The sequence below is a fragment of the Protopterus annectens genome, chromosome 2.part0 (assembly GCF_019279795.1).
Source record: "Protopterus annectens isolate FY-2018-M chromosome 2.part0, PAN1.0, whole genome shotgun sequence".
NCBI classification, from domain to species: Eukaryota; Metazoa; Chordata; order Ceratodontiformes; family Protopteridae; genus Protopterus; species Protopterus annectens.
This window is the reverse complement of record NC_056728.1, coordinates 1,427,998,845-1,428,024,140: the sequence shown is the minus strand read 5'-3', so window position 1 is coordinate 1,428,024,140 and position 25,296 is coordinate 1,427,998,845. Positions and strand designations below refer to the sequence as shown.

Here is a 25,296-nt window from a genome sequence, read left to right as displayed (position 1 = left end):
GATATGCCCCATAAACATTTTGCAACCTTTAAAATTTATTTAAATAATTTTAAAATTACAAAACAGGATAACAGTGCTTTAAATTTCTAAGCATTGCTTAAAAAATTATCATGGTAATTCTAAGTGTAGTATTTAAAAAATTATCATGGTAATTCTAAGTCATTTATTGTAAAGAAACCTCAAAGTATAATGTTGTTTCATACAGTATAAATAAAATGCTTTCAAATAACTTCCTGTCCCGTACAAATCACGTACCTTTGTCCTTAATCTTGGCATTTTTATCAATGATACCTTATTTTCCTATGTATCAAATCATAATTTTTGGGATCTTGGAGATGCTTCATATATGCAGTATTTCCAGTTTATTCTGTATTTGTAAAATATCGTACACACTTTTGACAGAGTTGGTTTATTATTAATTATTATTTTACATGTTTCACTATTTTTTTTTAATTACTTATGTTAACCTCATGTTTAAAATTTTAATAAACATTGAAAAATGAGCTGAGATATGTGTCCAAAAAAGCACAATGACTGGAGCTTGCTGTTAAATCAACCTGCTAATTGTTTTTGTTTGATTCTTAAGAAATTAGTTGGCCAAAGACCCCAGGGGGGCCTTTGTAAGTCTAGCTATTCCTCCTAAAGTGAGAATCAAACCCTGTTTTTGCATCTGTGAGGTAATCCTTATAACCAGTACACCAACCCCAGCCCCCATGTTAGTGGCCCAGCAGTGTTACTGAACTTCAGAATTACAACTGCTTAGTATACAATAGACTCTTGTATCTACATTTAAAAGCAGTGTTTCACAAAGGATGTCTGGCATTACAAAATAAGTCTAAATTCCCAGCATTTGCTGAAATGTTTTGGTGTAGGCTGATTGATATCAGCAGTCGCAAAATGAAGGACAATGACCCTTACTGGGTGACAGGATCACTCGCATCTTCATCTTGAGAGTGACTTTAGATTAATTCAAAGAAAGTTGATAATCCTTATCAGAAAACACAAGGCACTGAATTACAAAACTGCAGGAGTAGTGCAGTCCTTAAGCAAGCAATAATGACAGATTTGTGTTAATATGTAATTAATGCCCGCCCAGGGGTGTCGTGAGGGCTGACACCACAGACGGAGGGCTTCTTCACTGCTGGAAGGGCATTGTTTACACATTAACACACACCCTGGAGAGCATTTTTGCGCTTAGAGAATGGGGTCTAAATAAAACTGTTGTGTTTTACTTACTAATTTGTTTTTTATTGCTATGTTATACTTGCTATATTATTTATTTTATATATTTTGGATGTAAAATAATAGTTTTTCTGCCTAATGTTTAAAAGTTGCTGTAGTATATGTAAATGGTGTTAGGAGAAGCATTTTACATCCAAAATATATCATTTAAAAAAAAAAATCTAGATATTTGCTTTATTTTTTGGTCCCTTACTGCTAAAATTGTTTCTTGCCAGTCATTGGGTACTGAAGTCACTACATAACAACAAATTTTTGACTTTCAGACTTTATTTCCTTCAGAAAATTCATGTTAACACAAATCCTATTATTTAACTTACTTTTTAATTTTTTTTAAGTATAACATTTAAAATTGGTTTCTAATTTAGAGCCTTTGTTCCCACTTTATTTCAAGCTTTATCCAAATTTCTTGAGCTAAAAGATCGAGAGGTGTGCAAACCTCTTTGCTGCTGCCAGTGTTTCATCGATCTCACTGTCTCTCCCTCTGTCACACAGGCACTGCCTCCACCCCCCCCCCATACACACACGCACAGACACCTGTACTTCAAAAAATGCATGCTAATACAATTTCTATTATTGCAGCAACTTTGCGATTTTTTAAACAGGAATATGTCCTGTTTGAGCTTTTGTTCCCCGTTTTATTTTACATTCTGTTCGGTTAAGTTATCTAAGAGGTGAGAGGTACATAAACCTCTTGACTGCTGCTGCCAGTGTTGGATTTCTCTCTCGCACTCTCTCACAATCACTCACACACACCTAGCTTTCATACACACATTCACAAGGGCAGAAACACAAACACACACACACACAGTCACACACTTTTTTCTGTTATATTTAGATTTTACACTCGCTAAACAGCATGAGCGCTGCTTAGTGAGTGTAAAGTAACATCTCGATCATTCTTGCTTTCACTTACATGCACACATATACTCACACAGACAGACATAAAATACACACTTTTGTTTTTCAGTCTTCTTTTTTTTTTTTTAAGTATATTTTACACTCACTAAACAGCAGAAGCACTGCTTAGTGAGTGTAAAATAATGGCTGCCGTTAGTTTTTTTTTTTTTTTTCAGTTTGAACTCTGCCGCAGCTTGATATGCTGCCATGGACTCGTTTGTCAATGGGCATTACTTGTACATTAATACAGTGCTGATGTACAGTTTGCCCATTCTCAGGATGCAGTAATACTCTGTGTATAACACCAGCTGGTAGCAAATTGTTTGCACAAACACACAAATCAGCACAGAACGTCAGCACTCTGGAAGGCTGTAGATGTCCTGGCACAGTTTTTTTCGTGATATGTTATTCAAAAAAGCATATATATGTATGTGTATATATATATATATATATATATATATATATATATGTGTGTGTGTGTGTGTGTGTGAGTAGAGCCAAAAATGTAAACATCTGCATGTTGCAGAGGATTATATGCAAATCATGATGAAGGATTAGGCAAATGCTTACTCTTGATTAAAACCTACCAATGCCTTCACAGATTCCCCCTCAGAATCCAAAAGTGTCATCTTAAGGCATATGTATTCCCTTTTCCTTGTCTCTTTCTCTACTATTTCCCCATGGCAGACATAAGCCAAGGAAGTGAGAAACTGGGAACATAAATTTGGTTTAGGATTATAATCCATGAATAGAAAATTAATTTAAAGTGAAGAAACTCAAAATAGGATGCAGAGGATCATAGCATTTTTGCTTTTTATTAAATGTGTGCTATGCAAAACTTTATAATGTAACTCATTTGATTTGGCTTCTTTTGCTAAAAGGCAGTTGGATAAATTCATCAATTATTGACTTTGAGTGTATGTATTGGGCATTACTCTTTTTATGATATGCAGTGTCACGTTAATATGTGTTGCAAAACATTTTCAAAATTGTTTCGTGTTTATCATTTAACAAGTTACAATTTAAACTTTGTTTACAGCTTCCTTGGTTAAGGTACTTCCCAATGAACAAAGGAATAGAATCAGAGACATAAACACAGAGCTGAATATGAGACTAGGTGATGCAAAAAATCCATCATACTCCCAGAGGAAGGAAGCTGAAAGAGGGTTACCATCAAGAAAGCAAGAGGCTGGACGACCAAGAGGTAATCAAAGATGTAAATACACAAACTGATTAGTATGTGGTATCAAGCAGTGTGATGAGTCTGATGACTTATTTATTGGTGGAATGATGCCTGCAGGATACTTTCATCCTTTGTGTTGCATTTTTTTTTTTATGATCAAGCATTATATAAAGATAGTCTGTAGTACCTGGGAGATGATAATCGTAAACTGAGAGAGATATTCAGGCAGGTTGGTTTATTTTTGAAGATTGAGTGGCCTAGTCACATTTCCAATTTTTAAAAATGTTTTTAAAACTGTATATGTTTTGAATTAGAATAACCCAATTTCCAAATTTCAGAAAGGATTTTAGAATTTTGTATTTTGAATTAAAGTTGATTCATATGTAATATGTGTTTATCCATCCTTTTCTTAAATCACTTATCAGAGCAGTTCTTAGCTTTTTCTGCAGAATCCCTGGGTGGTGTTGTGGAAGCTAAGAGAGGTACAATCTCCAGAATGCTTTGTGTGCTGCAGGGATCCCTCATATTTGTCTGCATCTGGAACACTTCCCATAAGAGGGATAGGGCTTCCGCACTAGGCACCAGCCCACATCTGTGACTGTTTGCAACCTGCAACATCAGTGGATATATACTGCAAGTTCCTTCAGCATTGCTAGGTTCTTTATTCTATCATGGAGTGTGAGCCAAGCAGCCCTGTAAAGGAACCTTATTTTTGCCCTTGTATTATTGCCAAAGCTCATGGCCATAGCCAAGGTTGGGAGCAGAGACAAAAAGTTCAGCATGTCAGTGTATGACTCAGCTCTCATTTAACCACTGCAACCCATTACAGCTTTTATGCTGCTGCTGCTATTACACACATCTGCCATTTTCTGCTGTGATCCCTTCTGTCCTCCCTTATGAATGAGACTGAAAGACTCTTTATGATAAATGCCTTCTTCTCATTCGCAGAAAGCAGTCCACTCTTTCTGGAGAGACTTGTAGCTTCTGATGTGAAGATGCTGATTTTCATCCCAGTTACTTCACAAGTCAGCAACAGTCTGCTTATTTCCACAACAGAGATCACAGTCCTGTGATACATTGATAAACATCATCATTGTCTCCCAACAGCCGAGATTCAGACCTCATGTCTTCAAGCTCGATGCCTTTTGCAGCAGTGTTGCACCTTGATGTCCTGCCGAGCAAATGAGAAACAGAAGTAGAAACAAGATACACCTACCTACTTTGAATGCATTTGAATTAATGCAAAGAAGATGGACACAAATCTTGCTCTGCAAATGCAAGAACAAAATGATATACAGCATTGGGCCTAGGATACTGTAGAATTTCAGTAACCAGGGTGTAACATCCCCACCTTGGGCCAGTAATCACGTAACCTGAATCCTCACCAATGACACTGGAGAGGGACATTCACTTGGAACAAAAATAGATAAACACAGTATTTCCAAATGCAGCTCTCTGCATCACGCACAATTTCCCATAAGAGTACACAGGGAACGTGCTCAGCCCGGGTTCTCAGTTTCTCTCTCTGACTCCCTCGAGGTCCCCAATAAGATTCCTCACTGGAACAGCTATGGAGCTGAGTCCTCAGCCAAGTGTCCAAGCCAAGTCCTCCAGCACTCTTTCTTTGAAACCAGTGCATCGTGTCCCTGCTCCAAGCAGCTGACACACAAACTCTTTCAGATTTGATTTGCACTAACAGACACAGAGACACACACACACACACACACACACACACACACACACACACACACCTGCAAAATACTGGCACAGATTTACTAGCTATACCCCCTTCTGCCCAGACTATAAGGTAGTTACTGCCACCAGACACTCCAAATCCAGCTACTCTAAGGTTTTTACAAGGGTACCCAATTATACTGAGTGAAATTAATATTAATACAAATGGTAGTGTTTTGACCAATGTAGTAAGGCTTTCAGGAGTGGCCACAATGCCAGTGAATAAATGTAAGTATCTCAAAGATTAAAATATTCTTTAAAGGAACAGTCACAATGAAAAGTTTAAATATATTTAATAATAATTAATAAAATAACATGAAAATAAACAAAATAATGTGAAAATACTAAATATTTATTTACAATAAACACCAAAGTTTCAGTCACAGGAAATATTAAAATAACACAGACAAATAGATTCACACAGATACAGAAAAACAAGACTTAACTAATATCACTATATTTTCCTGACTGATCTAAAGAATTACTATTCCTTGGTTACTAGAGCAAGACAAAATGAAATAGGTGAGGGGTCCTTCTTTGTCAGGTTAACAAAACAGACTGCCCTGAGACTTCTCTCTCATCTGATATTAAAACATAATTTTTGTCCTAGATTACAGAATGACATCACATACATCTGGACGTCTTCTGGTTCCCATGCTACCTTCCCCCATTGCTGGAAACTTTATCAGAAGTTAGCACATGTGTTACCATGGGTCTACTTTCATAGACCGAACGTACGAATCGCCGACACACATGTTCCCGACCCCAAACAACCGAAAACACACCACACCAACAACTCAACATACCGAACACCATAACACCGACACAAAAAACGCCAAGTACACATTGCACACAACAACATATCCACTTACTGTAACCTAAACCCTAACCCTAACGTCCGACACTACCGCACACTTACCCAACCCGCACCCTAACCCTAACTCACTTAACACACCCCTACACCTCAACACCGTCACTATCGCACACTCACCCTACCTGCACCCTAACCCTAACTCACTTAACCCACCCCTAAACCTCAACACAGTCACTACCGCACACTTACCCTACCTGCACCCTAACCCTAACTCACTTAACCCACCCTAAAACATTCAGCCCGTCACTATCGCACACTCACTCCACCCGCATTCTAACCCTGACACACTTAACACTACCCTACACTGCTCTACGTCACTTCCACACACTTACCTCACCGGAACCCTTAGTCCGACAGCACCGCACACTCACCTTTCCCACACCCTATCCTAATATCCCTCACTATCGTACACTTACCTGTCCGCTCCCCAATACTACATCTTTCACTTTCGCACACTTACCGTATCGCGCTCACACTCTGCCATTGTCGGTCTCTCAGCCGTCGGGATTTCGCTGTAACCTACCTGTTCGGTCGTTCCGTCTCGGTCTTCCGGGTGTCGGTGACGTGGCGCTTCGGTCTATGAAAGTAGACCCGTTACCATACGCATAGCTAGAGCTTTGCTGAGATGTGTTATACCATCTGGAAACTAAAAAAAATACATAAAACTCTTTCACTCTTCCTGTAGGAGCTAATAAACCATTCTGTGGCACATTTGGTCTCTGGCTACGATCAAAACTGTAAGGGACAATTTTTATGGCCTAAACCAGGTAATTTAATTTCAGGATATTTTTCTAAAAGTTAGCTGGGGCTGAACTTAAACTCTTCTCTTCCAACATCCTCTGTTAAAACATATTCATTTAATCAGTTACAATACAGTCAGGACCAGCTATCGGTACATTTTCTTTTAACACAGACAACTTTACAAATACATTTTCAGTACAAGCATCTGTACAAATCAATTTTATATACAAATGGCATATAATTATTTACAATATTCCAGCTAACTGTGCTGGCATATGTTAGACATCCACTGCCTTACTTCTCCTGGCATAGCTGGCAGTACCTCACATCTCCCCCCCCCCCCCTTTGTAGACTCAAGATAGTTTTTCAAGTGTCTCTTGAAAAACGTTGCTTGAGAGGAATGATCCTGTCTTGGGAGTACATTAACCACATATCCTGTCTTGGGAACCCATCTGCATTGGCATTGCTGACCCCACTACAGTGCTGCAATGCCAGGTCGTATGCCTGCAACCCTAGACTCCACCTTAGTAACTTGGCATTTTGCTGCCTGGTTCGAAGTAGCCATAGATCCCCCTCAGATTACTCCTGCCGTCCACTGCAGATACTCAACACCAGGGCCTCCCTATCATGGTGAGGTTTCATCATGTTAACATGGAGCAGTTTGTGCCCTTGCCTCCTGCCTAGCAGTTCTACCATGTAGTTAAGATCACTGACCTTCTTTAGTACTTTGAAGGGTCCCTTCCAAGCTGCTTGCAGCTTATTATTTGTGAGAGGAATGAAAACCATAACCTACTGTCCCATAGCATACTCTCGGGCTCGGGCATTCCTGTCATACTAGACCTTTCTCTGCAGTTGGTCTCCTGACAAGGTTCTCCTGGGCCAATCCCATGAGCTCCCTAAGCCTTGTCCTGAGGTTTAGGACATATGCCACAACAGACTCCTTGTGGGATTCACATTTACCCTCCCACGCATCAAGAATCAGATCTAAAGGCCCCCTCACCCTATACCCATACAGCAACTCAAAGGGTGAAAAACCTGTGGATTCCTGGGGTACCTCTCTGTATGCAAACAGCAGATGGAGCAAATATTTGCCCCACTCTCTGTTAAACTGATCTGCAAATGCCTTTAACATGGTCTTTAGTGTAGAGTTTAATCTCTCCACAAGAACATTAGTCTGGGAATGGTAGGGGTGGTCTATAGGTGCTTCACCCCACATTGCTTCCTCAGATAAGTCAGCATGTCTGACATGAAATTGGCACTTCTGTCAGTCAGTATTTCTGTCGGGGAAACTTACCCTGCTGAAGCATTTGTCACCTTATCTGCCTCGATGGAGGACAGAGCCACCACCTCAGGGTATCTAGTAGCATAATTTACTACCACCAGGATATACTTCTTCCCTGTGGCACTTCTACTCAGTGATCCCACAATATCCATAGCTACCCTCTGAAATGGCTCGTTAATCACAGGTAAAGGCATCAAAGGAACTTTGACCTCATCTCCTGCCTTGCTCCTTTCTGGCACTGCTCTCAGGTCCTGCAGTACCCTGTTTACATGAGTTACAATCCGGGGCCAATAAAAGTTCTGCATAATACTTCTCTTGGTACACTTTATGCCCATATGACCTGCAAAATGAATGGACTATGGCTAGAAGTGCCAGATAGTAGGCTTTGGGTAATACCAAATGCTGTATTTCCTAACCCTTTAGTCCTCCCTCAGGGGTCTAGTCTCTGTACAATAACCCTTTGTTCCAGTGTACAGAGTGCCCTCCTCCTTGCAAATCAGGTGCCTCCCTAGCTACCTCCCTCTAGCCTCTTAGTGTGGGGTCCGAGAGTTGAGCCTATCTCAACTCTTTCTGTGTGACCATTCCCAGCTTCACTTCCACAGGAATTCTGGTATCTTCTGACAGAGGTGCCTCACTGTCAACCTGGATACTACCACTCAACTCTGTCCAATCAGTACCTACCAGCAGCTGTGGCTTACCTTCAGGCTCACTGCAACATGGTAGCTCCCTTCCTGAAATAGCCACCTCACCATCCTTGGCTTCAAGTGTGGGGTCTGTCTTGGTCTCCCCCCAGGCTACAATACCCACATGCCTGTCTCCAAGCTTGACTGCATGTAACAGCTTGCACACAAGGTACTGCATTATCATAGATTCGTAGATTCATAGATTAGTACTAGACTAAGTGCCCTTGCGAGCTATTGTAAGCCTAGCCGGTTATCCCTTGTGAGACTCAAACCCTGCACCTTGTGTTTGTAAGGCAAACACCTTAACCATTAGGCCACCCTCACAACCCCCAAAGTCATTCACGACCAAGACATTTGCAGGGATATCCTCAAACACATCTACTTGCTTGCTTCCTTTTCCACCCTCCCAGTCAAGGTGAACCCTGGCCAAGGCATTTGTAATAGGGTCCCTCCTAAAGCTCTGACTGGAGTGGACTGTCCAAGCAAGTACTGCTCCTCATTAACCACTGCAGACCTCACAATGGTTATGTCAGAGGCTGTGTCTCTCTTAGCAGTAGCCTGTTTTCCATCCACTAAGATTGGATATAAACTCTGGTAATAGTTTGGTACCCCTGTTGTCTCCAGACAACTTACCACTGGCATACTGTTATTCCCACTTGCTGGCTCCCTCAACGTTTGTTCCCCACCTTGCTTCCATGGACATCTGTATGATAAATGGCCCCACTGGTTACATTTAAAATATTTAACCCTTGTTCCTGGCCATATACCTGAACCAGTGGCTTCCCCGTTACTGGTGGAATCTGTTAGGGTGGTTTAGGCTGCCCACCATGGGTTCCTTTATATCAATGTGCAGCTCTGGGTAGCCCCTTCCTGTGCAGTGATGCCCTGCTTGCGAAGTAGAGATCCCCTTTTTTCCTGTGCTCATCTGCAGAGTTACACTGTCAGTCTTACCAACAAGATTCTCATGTCCTCAGGCAAAGTGCTATGGGCTTTTTCCCCTCATCAAAAGGTCTGACAGCCCTTCAGTGGTGACCTGACAACCTACTCACCCACCTACGAAAATAAGTGCTTAACTCAGCAATATGATCACACACAGCCTTTCACCTGCCTTGTGTCTGTGGTCACAGACAATTTTATGTAAGCTTCAGGTGTTAAAGCTTTCAAGTAAACATTGCTTTACTCTGTCATAGTTTAAACAGTGAAGGTCAGCAATTTAGAAACAGCAATTACAGCTTTACCATGGAGTAAGGGCATCAGGAACCATACCTGGAGCCGTTGGTCAACATCATACTGTTTACATGCTCTTTCAAATATATGAATACAACTATCAAAATTATCACCCTCTGTAAACTGTGGAAGAAATGTACTGACCTTTATTGCTTTATTCCCTTCCTCATTACCTCCATGACCCTGGCAAGGAATCTGCATCTCCATCTCAGGTTGATGCTGCTTCTCATTCCTAAATTCTCTCATCCTGAACTATCCATAGCCTTCCTAAAAGTCATCAAACATAAATCTTTATGTATAGCTGCCATCTACATTCCCCCTGGTGATAACATCCCCATCCTTGAAGACATTCTGTGGTGGCTGTCTTCCAACATCAGAAAGGAAACATTCATCCTTGGTGACGTAAACATCAACTGGGCCACCATCTCCAAGCCAAACAATTAATCTCTTTAACTTCTCCCAGCTAATAAACTACCCTACCAGACCCAGTAAATACGGCTCCTCTGGAACTACACTATATTGGACCTTAGCAACTCATCCCAACCTAATCTCAAACTGAAATTATTCCCGATCCCTTTAGCAACCACCTACCAGCCTGTGCCCGCCGGTGTGTCTCTTCTGTCCAAATACAGCATCAGTACATTCAATCTCATAATCACACCAACTTCAATCCACAGACATTTTCTGACTGTCTGAAAAAAAATTAATTGGGCCCCCCTAAAGACTCTGCCTCTGGACAGTGCAACTAATTGCTTCAACAAAACCTTCCTAGACATACTAAACAGCCTAGCCCCTCTTGGACCAAAAAGAATAAAAGCCAAAACCATTCCCTGGCTATCTAAAGAAACCAAAAACTAATGCACCTCAGAGGCAAATGTTGGAAGCAATACCAAAAAATAAGTTAACAAACTTTCTAATCGAATTCAAACAACTCCACAACTCATTGAAGAAACTAATAACTAAAGACCATAAGACTTATTACTCCAAACTCCAATCAGAACATAATTCTAACCCAAAAAAGTTCTAGAATTTCATTTCCTCCCTTCTAAACCCTGGTAGAAAAGACAGTCCATGCCCTAACCCAAACTCCCCAGGCCATGAAATTGCATCTAGTTTCAACACCTTTTTTGTTGACCGCAGAGCCAAACTAACTGCAAACTTTCCCATCCTCTCTCCCTCTCATAGTCCCCATCCACTGCTTTTCCCACTAACACTCCACCTTTCAGCCTTAAATCTACCAGCAGCATAAAAAACTCCTCCTTAAACTAAAGCCTCACTCCTACGCTCCTGATAATCTGCCTCCATCCTTCCTTAAGATGGCTGCAGACAGAATTGCCCTCCCCATTTCCATTCTTATAAACAGGTCCATCCAAGAAGCCTTTCTCCCCTCACTCTGGAAGAAATCTTTTGTCTCCCCTCTCCACAAAGGCAGCAATAACAGACACTACTAACATCCATACTATAGCTATTCTCTCACCTCTATCTAAAAATTGTCGAAAAGTGCATTAATCACTAACTCTAAGGTAACACTAAGTAAGTGTACCTTACACCAAACTACTCGGAGTCGCCATTGATGAACATTTAAAATTCGATGTCCACATCCAAAATAACATTTAAAAAAAACACCAAAAACTAGGTCTACTGTACAGACAAAATCACTATCTAACCGCTTCTACCAGACATACTCTAGCCGCCTCCTACCTGCTCCCCTCTCTTATGTATGATACCCCTTTACTTACTCATCTCCAACTTAGCCTAAAAAACAAACTGGAAGCCTGCTATAACAAAGTCTGTAAATTTGCTACAGGGTCCAAATACTGTACCCATCACTGCCATTCCCTCCACTCCCTAAACTGGCTTGAGCTTCCTAATTTCCTGAAATTCACACAATTCACCACTGCTCACAAACTCATATTCCAACCCTCTATATGCCCCTCTCTTTCATCTATCCTAACCCCTTACCTCCCTAGTCGTACTCTCATATCTGAAAACCAAAACCTCCTTAAAATCTATAAAGCCCTTCACTCGCCTGGCAAAATACTTCTATCATACTCCTTAGCTAAACTATGGAATTCTGTCCCCCCTTCCTCCGCTGTACTCACAACCACTCTAGTTTCAAATCTCTCCTCCATTCTTACCTTACCTTACCTCACACTAGGACTGCTCCTGCTCCCTTCCCATCTAAATTACACTGTTGTCTTTTTCAAACCTCCCTTCAGTCTCATCTGCTATCACCTCTCATCACTAACATTATTGTTAGAAAAACACTACATTTGTATAAAAACTTTGACTTGTACTTTTAATTATATTATCTGTTGTACTTTTGACTTTAAAAAAGACAAATGTTAAAATATAGATAAACGTATACTCCCTGATTTTGTATTTGTATTTTAAATTGTATATTTATGCCTTTGAATACTGTATATTCCGTACTTTACTTATGTTATATTCAGTTAACTGCTTTTAGAGCTTTTCTTCCTGGGCCTCCACTGAAAATGGACTCTGCTTGGCCCAGTGGACTTCCCTGGTCATCAAATTGTAAATAAATAATGTAATTTATATAGAATTTATACACAGCATGTATATGCATACATTTGTGTGTGTGCATTTTATAACTAAAAAAGGGTGGTATGGAATATAGAGTTCCTTTAGGAGTATATAACATATTGAATATGTTAATGCCAAGCTAAGCTACAGGTGGTTGTATGTCAAGTAGTACACATTCCTTCTAGATGTTCACTCTGAATAAGCTGAACACATCCACAATTTCTCTGTTGTGTACTGAGCATTTTGACAAGCATCCAAATATTACACTTGCCAACTTGGAGTTTAATTGCTGCATCATGTGCAAAAATGTGCCCAGCCACATTTGACTATCTCTCAACTGTACAGATTTTCACAGAATGTCCAGATTTTTGGCTCATATTTTTGGCCTGTTCCTCTTTTTTCCTGGCAAATCACTGGAACAATGTCAGGATTTAAGTCACTAAATAATGACATACATTTGAGTTTCAGACATCAAATCCTTAAGAAAATGTATATTAAAACAAATCCTGTTACTCTAGTAACTTTCTAAGTATATAAGAGCAATATTTAAAATATGTTCCTGTTTGTACCCCCATTTTGTCAACCTTTGTCCAGTTTTTTGCATTAACAGGTTGAGAGGTATAGAATGACATTTCCACTGGGTTTAAGATTTTTATAATTTTCTTTCCACTTTCTGATGAGGTTCCAAGTAAGGATCTATGCTTCTCTGTCCTTAGCAAGAACAGCCTGGGTAAGGCCCCCCCCACATTTGACAGAAGCTTTCTTATGATATCTGAAGGTTATTCTCCACAGTCTCTACAAACTCTACCCAGACGTTTTGCTTCAGTGACTGTTGCAGTTACTGCCTTCCCGGCTTGCTGATAACTGTCAGTCAAACCTGAAGACACTTCTCCTTTCATCTATGGCTAAATTTGTATGAATGGCTTTCTGAAATGTTTAACTTGATGGCTTCCCTTCCCATTAATGTTCACCACCAGCCATACCTCACAACCTCTTATCACAAGAAATCTGGACAAAGTCAGAAATAGTGAAGCTCAAATGCCCAAAATTAGGGACATATTTTAAAAATTGTTCCTATAAATGCAGTTTCTATAAGAACAGGTATTGAATTATTTTGCATTTTTTGAAGGATTAGAAGTATGAAATTCAAATGTCTGATATTATTTAGTGACTTCAAACATCATTTGCCAGAAAACTACAAATTTTATGAAGAACAGATCAAAAATATCAGGTGAAAATCTGGGCAGTTGAAAGGTATGCCACCAGCACCTTGAGTTACTGTAATGAGAAGTACTGGCTATCTTTATAACAATGTCTCTTCATGTTTCTGTGTTAGACTTCTCCCTGCTATATAAGAGAATTTTCCTTAGAGTTGGGAATTGAATTTTCCTGCCCAGAAGAATCTGCTATGTGTTCTAGGACTCCATGTTTGGGTTTTCTAGTTTTTGGATCCTGCTTGCCACAAAGCACTTAGCATTTGATAGCTGGCCACTTATCTTGACAGGAGTGCCCAGAATATGGCTTCAGATGTTATGAGTACAAATATGTCATCTGTCTTTGACCTAAGGTGGTCTTTTACAAAGTACACTTTTCAACAACTTTGTATTTGAACATAGTCTTATGGACAGTTCATAACTCGTACAGAAGTCCAATAAGAAGTTTCCATTTAGGGTTGTGTTAGGTAAGCCATTCCTGTCAGTCACATTCTTCCATGTGTCTTCATCATCACTCATATCATTATTGAAGTCTGTTAGTAGAAACATGGAGTCATCTGATAGTTTCCCATCAAGCACAGCTCCTGTGGTCTGCAGAAGTCTTTTGAGTACTCTTTGCCTATGCTCAAGCATCAGACAAAGTTTTCTTTTCTGCATCTAATTCAGGAAATCCTTTCATCCACTGGCACAAATTCATAACTGTACAGCACATAGCTGAGAATGGGGTTTGTGAATATTGGGCAGCACTGCAGAGGCCATCACCTAAATAAAACTCTGGTTCTATTACAGTGGTGCATGTAAAAGCATATATGTGTAAACGACATATTTCTCCCTTTTGCAAAAGCTCTGGCTGCTTTACCCTGACAATCCATGTCCCAGGACCAGAGTTCCATTGATGCAGTACACCCCATTGAAATCTATCCCCAGTCGTCCTATTTGCCTGACATTGCAGCAAACTGACACTTGAACCCTAACCCCCACACCATCCACATCCATTGCATTGCAGGGGGTGAGACACTACAATAACTCCATGCAGCTATTTTGGGCTGATTCCCAGTCTGTCTGTCATACAAACCACCAACTTCTCATCAATGAACACTTCCCTAAGCCTGACTTCAGGGGGTGAGTCCCTATACCTGTGTTCCAGGCAAAGTTCTGTTATTCTTTGAAAGAGCTGGGCCATGTGTTTTTCTTTCTTTCTTTCTTATTTTTGGCCAGTTTGGCAAGGCTGACTCTAGAAACACAACACTCCAGATGACGCATATCATAAAGATTACAGAGTTACAGAAACCCATCCACCATGGTAAGGTCACATATCCAGAAAGGGTTTATTATATGCCCTAATAAAAACAGTATTGTCCTTAATCTGCATTTCAAGGTTGCTGGAGAGCTATAGAGTATCCCAGAGCTCACTGTGAGTCTAAGGCAAAGAAACTAATCCTGGATAGGATGCTTCTCACTTGCACATGACACGCAAACTTGGAAGTAATTTGAAAGATCATCCATTTTCTCCAGCATTTCTTTGGCATGTGTGAATAAACTGGAACACACTGTAAAAACTGCACAGACAAAGAGAATAATGCAGACTTTGCACAGATAGCACCCCAACAAATAACTGATTTTGGGAACAAGACACTGTAAGGCAACAACACTAACTGCTGCACCATTACTCCACTCAAGAGCAGTGTGTGTGTTTATGATTTTTATATCTGCAGTAAAAAAAAAAAAAAAAAAAAAAAGTCACGTGAGCAAGGGATTGAAAGTTTGTCATTGAAAAGGTGAGACATTGTTTGTTTATTTATTTATTTATTTTGCTTTTGTTTACCTGGTCTGTTCAGCTGGGTTAAGTCAGAAACCCCTTTTCAGAGGTGGCCCAATGAGAAAAGCTTCAATATGTTGCAGACATTCTTAAACAGAAATTCATTATTATGCATGAACAGACATTAAGTAGTTGTTGTTGTTGTCTCTTTCGGCTTTTCCCGGTTAGCGGTCGCCACAGCGGAACTCCGGTCCGCTAATGATCGGTAGTTGATTTTTACGTGCCGAGTTACCAGCCCTGATGCACAACCTTCAACGAAGGTACACCCATTCACGCATGTCTCCACGCAGAAGACGCTCTAGCTAAGAATCGAACCGGACAGTGTCTTACTGTGAGGCGATAATGCTACTGCAGCACCACCACCGCGATTCAACATACATTAATAATTGCACGTTCACTTTCTAATTATGTTACATTCATATGAAATGAAAAAAACTATTGCAGCATAAAAGAATCTTGTGCATTAGTAGATGTTGAATACTGAGCATTTGAAGAGGTATTTTAGTGAGTTTGTCAAGTAGATATTATACAATGACCCCCCCCCATTAATATTCCAAAACGTCAACACTGATTGGGCAGCATGCCCGTTGTAGATCCCATATTATATCAACGGAAAAAGGTCCGGTTGCCCAGACTTTTTTCCATTGGTATAAAGGGTCCAAAACCTTTTTTTTTTTTAAATAAAAAAAAAAAAAAAACCAGAGCAACGGAGACTTTCTTTTCTCCGTTGCTTCCATTTCAAAGCATTGACATACTGGGTATGCATAGGAATGCAAGTTCCGTATGCATGCACAGTACATCGACACAAGGAAGCAGAATACCACCACCGGCAGAAGAACAGTAATGCGCCGTTATACAAAGACATTATTTAAGAAAAGTAAGTATTTTTTTCTTAAATAATGTCATTGTATAATAGCAGTAACTGACTCCGTGGTTGTGGTATATTGAAATTTATCCACGGTTGGCTTTATTTATTCACTTGGTCTACACCCTCGTGATTAAACCACGCCAACCTTGGGTAAATCTTCAATGTACCACACCACATCGTCTGTTATTGCTTAAGTACATCATGTGATCAGTGTTTTGAATTTCAAAGAAATGGAGTTGAGGCAAGGAACTGGGTAGGGCAGAAAATGTTAATATTGTAGTTATAGGGCAAGGTACATAGACAATTTTATATATATATATATATATATATATATATATATATATATATATATATATTGTATTGTCGAAAGTACGGTTCATCGAACCATACTTTATCGAACACACTTTAGCAAAAGTGCATTTTGTCGAAAATGCACTTTCACTGAAGAAAAAAAAACATGCAGTTTGCATGTACTGTTAGTTGTATATCAACGTATGCTGTTGATATACAACCAAGGAAACTCCTGTTGAGATCTTGGTACAGTGTGGATAAGGGAATATTCCCTTTTCTCCACTGTAGTGCGATCTCGGAGTGAGAATAAAAAAGTAGAGGGGGGTGTGGGGGGTTGCAGGGGGGCTTGCCCCCCCCTCCCTGCATAATACTGTTTAGTTTGCTGTGAGTTTTTTTTTTTTAACAATTTACTGTTTTTTTCCAGGAAAGTGCATTTTCGATATAATGCGCTTTTGTGGAAGTGTATTATCAGAAATACAGTTCGATGAACCGTATTTTCGATAATACAGTGTAGATCTATATATATATATATATATATATATATATATATATATATATATATATATATATATATATATATATATATATATATAATGTGTGTGTGTAATTTATACAATTATAATAGGGGTATAGAGGTGGGAGAGTGAGTAGAGTCCCAAAACTATGTATATGTCTGGGAGATGCAAGAAAATCTATTCAGGTATTGGTGAAGACTAGTTGTCGGGCACAGGATTCTGAATGAAGAGAAATAGTTTGACAAAATGGCAAACTGAAGATGACAGTGGCATTTATCCTGGAGTTATACAGGAGCAGATCCATTGACGTGACAGGCAAAGTTTTAGTTGTGTTTTAAATGAGTTTGCATTCTGAATGGATTTCAGCGGTAGCAGGATGTGGTTGCATAGTTTAAATACACTATTTAAATATAGTCACCTACAGTATTAGATGATTATTTTTGTAGTGATTAATGATTTTTCTCTGGAGTGTAAAATTTGTGCATGTGTATAGAAATACATATATATACATATATATATATATATATATATATATATATATATATACACACACACACACACACACACACACACACACACATAATATATTTATCCATACACTGATTTTTGTTCAGTACTTAAGACATAGGCACACATACATTAATAGAAAAGAAAGCTAACCATATTAACATATTTTCATGTGCATACATTATACGTCACGCTTTCTTTCTTTATAACTGTCATCAGTCCAACATTACATAAATTGCTCAATTTCTGCCTTTCCTTAAACCTTTTTCCTCTTGATGAACACTGTTCCACATGCGTTGTTCCCACAAATTCCATTTATTTATATGTAATTTGCTCCTTCACTTTTCTAAGGATCCTACTTCCGGTTCTTTTACCTCTTTTACAGTATTCAGTACTGCAAATAGTTGTTTTAGCCTTTGCTTTCCATTTTCTAGTAATTGCTTTTTTGTCAGCCAACAGATTTAAACTTAAGGCCTTACTGTGTCTAGGCAATTCAGATCCTGTGTCCTAGCGCAAAAGAGTAATTTCCTTAGTTACAGCTCACCCGGTATTTCTGACTGAGTAGGATAGACAGAACTTTTAAAATCTGCCAATTCATTACTCTCCCAAAACATATGATCCGGGTTACCTTTTTCTTCAGTATCACACTTCCAGTATTTACTCTCTACTTGAGGAATAATTCTTTGAAGTTTGTTTTGAGTATAAGTAAAAATAACTATGCAAACACTTTCAAGAAAAGACCCACAACCTTCTGGCCTTTGTTGCATACTGGTGAGTCGTATATGTCTTGCCATTCTTCATCATAAATTGCCTTTGCAGTCTCTCCTGTCATTTTTAACCACCTCTGATTGATATGCAAATTTTGTATGCCCTACTAGATATCCATTTTTAAACAGCAGCTTCTGTACGAGATTCAGCTAAAAACTATACCGGAGCAGGCCTTTCACTTAGGATTCACCTAGACCCTTTTCTTTGCTTATATTCTTGATATCGATCCATGGAAGGGAAGGCAGTCTCTAATCTGCAGTCCAAGCATCCATTATATTGGCTTCATTCCATTCTGTTACCTTTCCTTTCTTTAGTTATATTCTTAAAATTCCTTGGTTGGTTTGTCAGTTTTCTCCCTTCTTCCCTGTTTTCTGTACCCATACTTACAGTCATTCCAGTTGGCAAAATCTCCTTTCTCCATCCCCATGCTGACTTAGTTCTTAGAACGTTTTCTACTTTATGAATGTAATATTGTGTATGGGTGTTTGGATGCAGACCCTTAAGGAGAATAACAAAATTCCACTGTCTCCTTATTTCTTGGCTTCTCTCCCACTTCATTATTACTCCTTCCCACTTTGAATTTAATCTTCAGCTTGTATTATGTATGTGAACCTTAACTTTGTAGCTCTAAATATCCCTTTAAATTAGATAATGCTAAGCCACCTTGATGTGTTGGAAGGCTCACTTTATCCCACTTAGCTCTTACCCTCTTCCTTTCCCAGATTCCTGGTTTGTCCAACTCTTTATTAATTATCCATAACTTCTACTCTGGTTGATAAAAATATACCTGACCTGTGCATAAAATTTAAGGGAGTAAAAACATTTTCACTGCTTGCATCTTTCTATTCATATCCATAAACAAGAGCTTCAATTTTCTCAGTTTTTTTTAATTATATGTTGTTTAGTCTCTGCCCACCTATCATTAGCTACCATTAACAGAAGCCTGTTTAATCCATACCTTTAATACATCATCTTATTGTGTTCCCATATTTATGGGTATTCCTGAAGTGATTCATGTATGGGTATATAATTTATGGCTAAAGCCTGTTTTATCTTAGTTCATTTTATATCCTGAAAAGACTTTAAACAGTCTCAAAGTGATCCACAACACTGAGATGTCCTTTTTCTGGATTTATAAAGTAATTTTAGAGGGGATTCCACCACTACCAGAAGACCATTTACCAGTGGCATACCACAAGGATCTGTGCTGGTTTCTGTACTTTTTCCAATCTATTTCTTGGAAGTCCAGGTGAATGTAGATGGCCTGTGGCTTACCAAGTTCACTGATGATTGCAAACTGGGCGCAATCATCGAGTCCCCAAATGATGTTAACATATTACAAAAGGGGTTAACACAGACAAATGACTGGTGCCAAAGCTGCGGGCTAAATCTTAACACAAAAAAGTTCATTATTATCCCTTTTGCCAAAGAGGAAGTCCCTGCAAATTACAATATTGACAGCACCCCCCCCTAAGCTCAAACCTAGTGGTGTGAAATTTGGGAACACAGGTAGACAGCAATCTAAACTTTGATCACCATTTGTCCACAGTGGTAAGATAAGCCTTCTATATTGCACATCTCAAAGTAAGGGCATCACATCCAAGACTAAGGATGTTATTATTCCTTTGTTCTTGACCCTCATCAGAACACTAATAGAGTACAATGCTCCCTTTTGTAAGTACCTCACCAAACACCTGCAGCAGCTGGAGAGACCATAGAGGTTTCACACCAAGAAGATTCAGGGCCTCCAAAACATGACCTATATGGAAAGACTGAAAGCTCTATCACTGCACTCTGTATCCTGCAGGCAGCTGAGAGGCAACTTGTGCCTGGCCTACAGAGCACTCTCTGACCCTGCCCTGAAGGACATGCTGCACATCCGTAAATCAAATGGGACAAGATCACTTGTTCCAGGGATCTCAACCTAGCCTGTGACATTAACAGAACATGCTGGAGAGAGAACTATATCTCCCAGAGATTGCCACTCCTGTGGAATAAACTCCCAATTCACATGAAGCAGAGCTCCTCAATAACCCCTTTCAAGTGCAACCTAGACAATTAGATGGGGAGACTATAAATTCATCACAGGGGTGGCACCTGTGTCCCTCATAGACGGGGGCAGATGGTGCTGATCATAGACTCACTCTGTGAATTATGACAATGTAACAAAGGTCATTTAGGGAACATGGGTGTAACATGGATAGTCTTGTAAAGGTCCTTGGGCCATTAGCTTAGTAACCTCCTATGAACAAAATAATATCTGCCAAAAAAAACAGTGTTTCTTTATTACCATGCTAATTATATCCTTAAATTTCTGAGTCCCTTATTTTCTTTCTTAATGGCTCTAAATATGAAGCAAATAAGAAAAGAGGAACGAGGACACCCCTGCCTGGTTCCTCTGTTTAAACACAACATCTCCGAGAGGAATCCTCTTTCTTTAATTCTTGCCTCCCATCCTTCATATATCCTCCTAATTAACATTATATGTGTTATATTATATATAACATATCAGGCAATGGAGATGCTTTCATTGCATTACTTATAAAATCTCCACTTTCTCTGCATACAACCCCACAAACAATAGTAGTAGCACTATTTTCTTACATTCTGCTTCGTTCAAGATCATCTTTGTTTATTAACGTTGTCAAATGTATGTCTCCTCTCCACAAAATCACAGTGATCCATAGCTATCAATTTTGGCAACACTTTTGTCATTCATTTAGCTAGTATAGACATGAGCACTCTATAGTTATGGTTTAAAATTGAAATGGGTCTATATGAAGTTGTGTCTGATGGGTTTTTACTATCTTTGGGTAATACAACCACCACAGCTTCCTTCCAAGATGCTGGTACTTCCCTACATTTTTAAAATACTATTAAAATCATCCCGATCTTTATCACTTTCTTCCCTCATTACTTCCAGACTTCCACAGGAATACCATCGGTTGCTAGAGACTTCCCTACAAATTGATTATACATCACCATTTTTTGAAGTAGAGATGCATTGTTAAGGGCTGGGCAATTGTCTGTCTTATAGAGGCCTGTGTATTGTAGTTAGCTGAGAAAGAGCACGGTAAAGTGATAGTTATAACCAGTTTAATTCTCTGAGAGCTCGACAATAGAGTGTGTGTGTGTGTGTGTGTGTGTGTGTGTGTGTGTGTGTGTGTGTGTGTGTGTGTGTTCTGTTATGGTTTACTGCAAATTTGGATATAATAACATTGATCAAGTTTAGACAGTTGTGAGACTTGAAGATTAGTGAAGAACAAGGCCGCATAGAGGAGAGAGGGCAGTAAGAAAGTAGAGGGTACATGTCTTCTGGCTTTGTCAGTGAGGTAGGTTTTTACTCAGTATAATGTATCTAGTTTTTATGAGTTTGTTAAACAGGCGTGTTACATAGTTATCGAATTTCAACTGGTCATCTATGAGGGGTGTATGAATGGATGTATGATGACACCCAGTAATATGGTGTAGTTTATTTGTTCTATTATGATGCTGTTGGCAGAGACAGTAGTGAATACTGCTGTGTTTTTAGACATATGTTTTGGCGTAAAAGCAGTATTTTAGTGTTTATTTTTAGGGTTTAGTAGCAATATTTAACCATGTTTCAGTCAATATGGAGAATTGTTGTGTAAGGTCTTAGTAGAGAGTTTCTGGTAAAGCAAATTAGGGACAAGTCATCAGCGTATTGAATAATAGCAGTGTAGAGGTCATTGATGAATATGTTGAATGTATGGGGCTTAGTACAGATTCTTACTGATCAATAGATGTCCTGACTGAAATCAACTGTTGCAGTATTCCTAACACATGGGTTATCAACACTGTCTGTCCGGGGTACCAAAGCTTTACCTTCCTAGTATCATACGTCATTGGTACCATTGCTTCAAGTACTCATTTAAGTCCTCATTGGGGAGCTTTCCTTTATATTTCTTAACTGTTTCTTCTTACAGGTCTTAGATGTCAGCTAGGAAGGGTGAATGCAAGTGTGGTAAGCAAATCTTCTGCATAGACTTGCACACCCAGTGCCTCTTTAGTGTAGGAAGCCTCTTCCTTTCTCCTCTCAACCCCCCCCCCCCCACACACACACAAAAGAAGGCTGCCTATTCATCTTCCTCTAAAGATGAGGAGGCTTCTGATTCTGACTATTATTTCAAATGCACTCTTCTGGCCAAGTCCCTGTGAGTTATGAGGACTCCATTTCACCTGATTCCTGATTCTGCAGCAGAAGTTGTTTCTTTTGGAGGGCCATTCTTAAATATAATCAAGCATTTTGAGTGGTAATCTACACAGATTTCAGAGGTGCAGAAAATATACTCAGCCTTTTTCCCTTGTGCTTTCTCTTCATGAGGTTTTTTTGGATGTTTTTCAATCCATATATGTTGCTCCTAACTCCCAGGCGCCGTCTCCCATAAGACCAGACAGATTCTATAAAGTCCCTAAAAATCCTTCAGCAATTTCCCTCTCATCTGATAAGCCTTCTAATCTCCTTCCCATGCTAGTGTCCTCCCTTTAAACAATGATAACAGAGCTGTAGATAGGTGGACGAAAAGTTTTAAACCTTCTCTGCTTTGGCATACAGGGTACTAATTACTAAACCCAGTTGACCACATACTTGATATCTACTTTCAGTTCTTTATGTAAGGTAATAATGGATTTGAAAGAAACTGATTCTGCACAACAAGTGTTATCCTTACTTAATCATTAATCAAGCTGTACAAGTGACCAGACAGAGCATTAAATGCAGTTATGATGCTCTAGAAGCCTAATGCAGAACAGCTGCTACAGGCTCTATAATACACAGGTATGCATTGTTACATAGCTAGCCAATTCCTGAGGACTTGAAAGCAAAAATAGTGGCCTCTGATTTGGACAAGGATCTCTTGTTTAGCCTTCAAGCTGCCAATCTTTTCAAAATCCTTCAAGAGCATGGTAAAACAACGAAGGACTGCAGGAAGTATCTCTTAACCTCTTTACCTAGGTACCAGAGGAAGTATCCAAATTTACTTCTTTTGTCAGAAAAGACCCTAGGCCTAGCCAGAAACACAGGAAGGCTCCCATGAAGAGACTGCCAGATAAACCACAGAGGAATGCATCATCTGGGAAGCCACCCTTTGGGGACAAATCTCTGACTATCTTTACCTCTTTTCCCCCATCTCTACCCTATGCCTCTCTAAAAGGCTGACCCAGTCTTTCTCCACTTGTGAAAAGATTACCTTAGACAAATTGGTGGTCTCTATCATACCAAAATCCTTATGCCATGTCTTGGATACAAATTCCACTCACCTCCACATAATCAGATTCATGTGCTTCCACCTATTTTACAGGCATTATGAGCACAAAGCACAATATAAGAGGTTGCTTTATTCCAGACCGTTCCTTGTGCCAAGGAAAAATGGGCAGTGTAGACCCATACTGGAGCTCTCCTTACTAAACACCATCTTAAAAGTGCCAGATTACAAAATGCTCTCCCTGCACACTCTACTACCTTTCATTCTGCCCCAGGCTTTTCTAGTATCCATAGATCTAAAGAATACTTGCCTCCATATAGTAATTTGGACCCCATGCAGGAGATTCGTCAGGTTTTATACTTGCTCATCTTACTTTCAGTTTGCTGCGTTGTCTTGAGCTTCCACATCCCCAAGAGTTTTCATAAAGTGTCTGGCATCAGTGATCATGTTCTGCTGAACCCAGAAAATTCAGACTTTTCCCTTCTTAGATGACCTGCTAATCCAGGAAACTTCACTGCCAATTATCCATCTCCAGTTCTTCCTCCTATCTCAGTTGGGGTTCACGATCAGCTAGAAAAAATGCTCCCTGCACCCATCTCAGGACCTACTTTTCTGGGCTGCAGGCTGGACACAAAAATATTACAAACCTTTGTACCACAAGCGAAAGTACAGAGTCTCACAAACTACTTCCACAACCTTGCCTTTTTCAGCCAGTGCCTAGCAAGGGAGATCCTAAGGGCTTTGGGATCATGCCAGCTGCTATCCCAATGCTCCCTATAGCCAGACTGCATATGAGGAAAGTCCAGTGGTGCCTGGAAACAGTTTGGGCTCAGCACTCACACTGTCTGTACATAGTGATCCCCCTTTTACCCTGTCTCAGAAGGGAGTTTTTGTAGTGGAAGGATCAGATGAAACTCAACACACAGCTTCTCTTCACTCCTGCAGCCCCACTAAAGGAAATGCACACAGATGCCTCAGACAAGGCATGGGGGGCCTGATCAGGCATCCAGCAAGTGCAGGGCAGATGACAGCCAGTACTATTAAAAAAAGACATCAACATGAAGAAAAAGATGCCCTCAGCCAAGCTCTTCAGGGCTTTTCACATCTCTGGAAAACAGGTACCTTATGAGTGTTCACACACAACACAACAGCAATGTGATACATAAACAAGCAAGGAGGGACCAGATATAAAAAAACAAACATATCACTCACAGCCACATCAATCTCATCACAGGGAATAATGTTGGCAGACTATTCACTATTTAAGCAGGTCCTTAGAGGACTCACACAAATGGATCATGAACAGACAAGTATTCCAGGGCATCCTTCACCACTGTACTACCTGTCAGATTGACCTTTTTGCTTGAAAGACCCACAAACAGATTCCACTATTTTGTACCAGGGACCCTAGCCCCTCAGCTTGGAGGACAGATGTTTCTCTTTTCAGTGGACAGGGAAGTTCCTCTACACCTTCCCTCTACTACCCTTATTCTATGAGTATTTCAAAAGACCCCCAAAAAAACCTGTTAGTAATTCCCTTTTAGCCAACATGACATTGGTTCCCTCTTCTTTTTCTTCTAGCCAGGGAAAGTGTTGCAGACTGCTACACCAATCAGATCTTATCACTCAACAGAAAGTGATACTGCTACACTTCAATCTGTTATCCCTAAACCTAACTG

The 25,296-nt window shown here is 39.7% G+C and overlaps 1 protein-coding gene across 2 annotated transcripts in view; it reads left to right on the top strand.

Annotated features, from left to right (window-relative positions):
• Positions 1–25,296, top strand: part of USP53 (ubiquitin specific peptidase 53) — a 1,362,943-nt gene that overhangs the window by 878,154 nt on the left and 459,493 nt on the right. For both annotated transcript variants that reach the window (XM_044061652.1, XM_044061653.1), the window contains exon 12: positions 3,179–3,343. In XM_044061652.1, the coding sequence (XP_043917587.1) occupies positions 3,179–3,343 (165 nt within the window). The remainder of the gene's footprint in view (positions 1–3,178; positions 3,344–25,296) is intronic.